This window comes from Monopterus albus, unplaced genomic scaffold, assembly GCF_001952655.1.
Source record: "Monopterus albus unplaced genomic scaffold, M_albus_1.0 scaffold139.1, whole genome shotgun sequence".
In the NCBI taxonomy this organism is placed as follows: domain Eukaryota; kingdom Metazoa; phylum Chordata; class Actinopteri; order Synbranchiformes; family Synbranchidae; genus Monopterus; species Monopterus albus.
Window position 1 is genome coordinate 362,861 of NW_018128019.1, and position 6,116 is coordinate 368,976.

The window sequence follows — 6,116 nt, forward strand, 5'->3', positions numbered from 1 at the left end:
CCTGCTGTAATAAAGCCAGACTGCAGTTAACTACTGAACTGCAGTTCAGAATAATCAGCTTTATTCAGTTTGTCCTCACCTGTACTCCAGTGAAAAGCGCGTTAATTCTGTGCTGTTGTGGATCCATTTAAACTCCAGCGGCCAGCTCCCTTCTGCCATACAGGTGAGTACCAGCCTGTTGCGTTCCAGATGGAGCTGACTACGCACCGGCTCTGTCTTGAAGTAGGGAGGCACATCATCTGTGAAGTATAGAGCAGAGTTTGGAATTGAAGTTTTTAAAAAAAAATATATATATAATGAGACATCTTGCTACCGAACAAGCTGAAAAGAAAATACAGCATTTGAATAAAGAAACCTGACTGTTAAATCCCACAAGCACCAAAAGAAGCACAATTTTACTTCACATGAACTTAACTTTCATCCTGAGCAGGTCTGCAATGATGAGAAGCAAACAGTGAGTAGTCAAACCACTGAAGAACATTTGGCTACTTTTATGCCTACGTCTATCTGACTCTAACAGATTGTAGATTGTCAGATGCTAGGATGCCGCCTACTGTAGGACAAAGCAGTCTCTGCTGTATTTGATTACCACAGGTACATAAACACCAAGCTACCACACTTCACTTGGAAATGTGTCCCATTTGGATCTACTGTACCTAATCTCTTATACAAGGCAATGTTGTCTGCATTGTGAGCTTGAATTGCCCTTAGTGTGTTAGTGATGTCTGGGTAACAGGTAAGAGGAAGCAGAGGCACCAAGTCATGAAGGATTGGTCCTGCATCTCCTGCTCTGAGTATTTGTGTGTCAGTAACTCATTGGCACGGCACATCACTTTCCTCCAAGCCAGACAAGCAGACAGGAAAGCAGTATAGCCGAGGAGGAGGCATGAAATCCTTTCATCACTCATTTGCCTCCACTCCGTTACACCCTGTCTTTCGCTCTGTCTGTGTTTCTGGAACATGCTCTGTTGAGTGTGAAGGAACGGATTGAAGCCGTGCAGCGAGAACCTCTCTGCAGGGTGATGCACATACTGATTGTGGCAACAGACACATATCGATTTTTATATCTCAATCAAGAAGCCTTACACACTCACAGCTGTCAAGGACCCTTGTGGTTCTAATATCTCAGCCTTGATAAATGATGCAAAAATGGAGAGCTTACTTGATGATTATTGTAAATACAGAGCACATTAATTGGATGGCTGAATAATATAATTATCAAATTGACTGATAATCAGGCATTGAAATTAAAGTGTCGAAATGATCTATGGTGCTGATATTTTGTTCTTCTGTTTCAGCTTGACAAATCCACCAGCAGATAGACCGATAAGAGTGAAGGACTGGTGAGGAAAGTAGGGGATAAAGTAAAGTAGGGTGAGAGACCAAATATGATTTACAAGCTTTTCAGTTTCACTCACACTCAAATTTACTACTGAGACCTTTGGAGCATATATTTATTTTCAGAGTGTAAAGTTAGTAAGTACATCATTTAATTGAGTATTTCCATTTTCCGCTACTTCATACTTTGACTACACTACATTTCAGAGAAAAATATTGTACTTTGTACTCACTACATTTTGATAACTTCAGAATGAGATTAATCAAACAAAATGTTCACAATAATGCATCAATAAATATAATCCAATTATATAATGTGAATTAATGTGAACTGTGCTATTCTGCATAATAAGTAATTTTACTTTTACTTTTTATTTTTAAGTATATTTTGTGAACAATCTGGGTACTTCTTCCACCACAGTTCTTTCAGGGTGTAACGGAGTGGAGGCACCTGCAGCACCAACTGGCATTCTGGCAATGTTAGTGACTGTAGCTGCTCAAAATAGTGTAACATTCAGCTGCATTTAGCTCCCACAGGAGATGCAAAGGCCAAAGAGGTAGTTTTTGGAAGTACATTATTGACACTACTAGTATAGTGTGACATATAGTAACTTCTCATGGATCTACACAGTATGGAAATTCTTGTTTATCAGTATCTACCCTCACTAATATAAATATGTTGGAAAACGTATTCAAAACCTCTATCATTTCTGTATAATATAATATAGTTTAACTACAGCCTCTAAAATGACCATAAAACTAAATCAACACCCACCTAAACATACTTTTATGGAGTTAGGATTCACAGTAAACTGTATTAGTTTTAGCTACAGTACCTAATGAACTTGCAACCACGCACGATCTCCGTTATGAAGTTATGAAAGAGACTTGATTAATCATGTTATTCTAGAAACCCACAAAGGAAATTCAAAGTTATTTTGAGGAATGCATAAGTAATTTCTCAAATTTACAACAAAGCCTATACAAGAAAGAAATCTGAGGTGAGGATGTTTGGCAGGCGCCGCACAAAGACACTGTACATAATGAAGAAAATCAAGAGAAATTACAAAAATATGAACAGTAGCTTTTACAGTTCAAAAGTGCACAAAATATAAAAATAAGTTAATGGTGAATATTCATAATTTCCAGCACCTTCTGGATGCATATATTTAAACAGCACTTTGGTCTGACCTCTGACTCCTGACAACCAGAGTGGGGCGCCAGCCGTAGGCTGGCCGGCATGAATAAATATTTATAACAAATAGGAGAAGACAGAGGAGACTCAATAAAGCACCGCACAGTATTGATCTGTCAGATTCAACTCACATTACTACCTAGCATGTTCAAGTTCAAAACCATGCCTTTTGCCACTGTGACCGTCTGCTGCCATCTGTTAAAATCTGTAAGTTAGTCAAACATAAAAATAAGCCTCCACACAGTAGAAGCATAAAAAACAAAACAAAGACATGGGTAATCCAATAGTCACACTGTGAAGTCAAGTCTCTGTCAGTGCATATAAGAATACACAACAAGCCAGAAGGAAAATAAAAACTTGTAGCAGGTTAAGTGATATACTGTAAAAACAAGTGGAAATGATATATGAGAAAGCAGCGAGGCAGACAGACAGCTTAACAGATGTTAAACAGAGCTAAAATGTAAAACAGACTGTGAGGTGCCTTTAGAGCTGGAGAGCCTGGGCATCTCCCAAAGTGCAATGAGTTAATGCTATGCCAGACACAGAGGAAGATAGGCTGCAAAAATGAGGGAGACTGAGATGTTCAATAGTGATTTGAGACTAATTGCTCCCTTGCGATTCATGCTTTGCTTTTATCTACGATGGGGAGATAAAAGAGAATGAGGGGGGGAGCCAGAAGAGGACCAAAGAGACAGACAGAGATCCAGTGAGATGGAGAGAGGGGTATGGAAGCAGATCGAGAGCATGGCTATGCTATCACCCACACACAGAGACTCATTCACCCATAGTAGGTGTGATGCCAAAGAAAACACCAATCACTGATGAGTATCTCCAACAGTTCCTCTCATTTGGAAGGCCATGAGCGCTCATCAGTGATATCTAGCAGTGGAATCACAGCAGCAGGACAGAAACACTCTGGGGACGTGTGCTGACATGATGGCCGTCAGCTGCGACTAATGATCATTCATATAAACACTTGATGTGTCTGCTGTTTTTCTAATTCACCATTTAATTGATTATAAATCAACCAAATGATGAATAGTCAAATAATAACAGTAAAACAACTAATCTACACTAAAAGACAAATAAAACTGATAGTGAGAATTATAACCAAACTGTGATGTCCCTCATCCTCTTCAGTGTCTTTCACCTCATTGTTTTGGTTTTACAGCCTGTGACTTTACTGTCTGTGTTAGGTTGGAACTTAGATTTGCTGCGTATTCCATGTGAAAACTGGTGGATATACAGTGCCTTGCAAAAGTATTCATACCCCTTGAACGTTTCCACATTTTGTCACGTTACAACCACAAACATAAATCTATTTTATTGGGATTTTGTGTGATAGATCAACACAAAGTACCGCATAATTGTGAAGTGGAAAGAAAATGATATGTGGTGAACAGTAAAAGTATTGACTCAGGGAGGATGAATACATACGCACACCACACTTTTCAGATTTTTATTTGTAAAAAAATCTTAAATACCATGTATCATTTACCTTCCACTTCACAATTATGCAATACTTTGTGTTGGTCTATCACACAAAATCCCAATAAAATACATTTATGTTTGTGGTTGTAACGTGACAAAATGTGGAAAAGTTCAAGGGGTGTGAATACTTTTGCAAGGCACTGTATGCCCTGGTCAGGTGCCATGAATAGCTGAGACGTCTGAGTATATGTGCATATTTAAATACGACCTTACTCCTATTGTATGTAATGATCCATGTAGCCACAATTTCTGCATTGTAGCCTCTGTAAGGAGCTATATAATTATAGAATCAACAGGAAAGGTTCTGTAACTATCCATCCATCCATTATCTATACTGCTCTTCCTGAAGGAGGTTTTCGGGGGACTGGAGCCAACTGAAAGGTAACTACAAGAGGCTAAATTCACCAGGTGGATGTCAAGTATTTCTCCTGTCACTATAAGTACCACCTGTAGAGTACAGGAGGAAGTAGTAGGGAGATAGGAAGGTGATGAAAGAACGTATGTTTCATATATCTGTCTGTCTTTAGTGCTGTTAATCTCACTCAGGCTCATTAAGTAAATTGCCTGAAACGAAAACTCTTGAGTCCTGGTCGTTCTTTTAATGTTAAGTTAGAATGAGAAGTAAAATTCATCCTTTCAGTCTGGTTCACTCTCACCCTGCTCGCCAATTCACAAATGCACCTGCAGCACCAACTGGCATTCTGGCAATGTTAGTGACTGTAGCTGCTCAAAATAGTGTAACATTCAGCTGCATTTAGCTCCCACAGGAGATGCAAAGACCAAAGGGGTAGCCACACCATTCTGGTCCTGCCTGATCTTGGAAGCTAAGCAAGGTCAAACCTGCTTAGTACTTGGATGGGGTATCACCTGGGAATCCCAGGTGCTGTTCAGTGTTCTTCAGCCAGGACACTCTTCATGCTGGTCCAATGCCTGGATAAGAAGGACCACAGGGTTGTGCCAGAAAAAGTATCCAGCATAAAACCTGTGCCAAATCACATATACAGATCACAGTGACCTGCTGTGGTGACGACCCCCCAGAAACACTGTGGATCAGCTGAAAGATGAAGAAGAGTAAATACTGGATTTACTTTTGCCAAGTAGCCAGAAATAGTATCTCTAAATGTACACTAATGTTGTCTGCTGAATGTGTAAACAGTCAGCTGTTTGGAAACACATTCCCCACAACTTTATAAAGTGATATTCTGTCAGTGCTGTGTTTACATCTTGTTATTCTGCCTTCAAGCTTCCAAAGACAATGCTATTGCTGCTTTAATTGGCAACTGGTGGCCAAACACTCAAAGTGCTTTGCTGCTAGAAATAAAAGCAATCAGTACACAATGCTAAGGAAAATGAAATGTGGACAATGGAATCAAAATGTTTCATCTCACAATCTATAATTATCATTATTATTTTCAACTGTTGTTCCTTTAAACCGGGAAACAGTGAGGACTGGGGACTGACAAGAGTAGCACATAGCGCTGAACCCCTCTGTATTGTGTATAAAATGTAAGCAGTGCAAACAAAACCATTTTCTCAGTATGAATACACCGTCTCTGAACTAGTTTCTGCAAATAATGCTCCTTTTTTTTAACCATTTTCAAAATGATCTAAATCCTTTTAAGCTGTGCACAGCAGGCGCTTTCACATGTAAAATATAACAATTCTAACTTTGTCTCTCCTTTTTAGCTGAACCACAGTTTGTGCCTCTAAAATATTAATTCAGTAAGTGTAACAGTATTTTTTAAAAAGCCTTGGTTTTTCACACACTACAGGTTAATCATCTTTCAGAGAAAGTCATGGTTACCTCTGTGGCCCAAATGAATGCTAATACATACAAGGCCAAACTAGATACTAGCCAAAATAGATGCTGTGACAGCTCACAGAAGCTAAGCGATCACGCCCTGGTGGCAGGTTGCAGTACAGGCCATATATCCTGCCTCCTCTATGTTAACAGATGGAACATGAGCCAAATTAAAAACTCAAAGTACAAACCATGGTGAAGAAGAGGCTGAGCTGTAAGGCGAAGCTCTCGATTTACTGGTCAATCTACGTTCCGACTCTCACCTATGGTCATGAACTTTGGGTCATGACC

General features: G+C 39.5%; 1 protein-coding gene across 1 annotated transcript in view; it reads right to left on the minus strand.

Moving 5' to 3' along the window:
- sdk2b (sidekick cell adhesion molecule 2b) overlaps positions 1–6,116 on the minus strand; it is a 234,493-nt gene that overhangs the window by 70,163 nt on the left and 158,214 nt on the right. Inside the window, 1 exon segment of the mRNA XM_020613837.1 lies at positions 80–239. Coding sequence (XP_020469493.1) covers positions 80–239 — 160 coding nt within the window.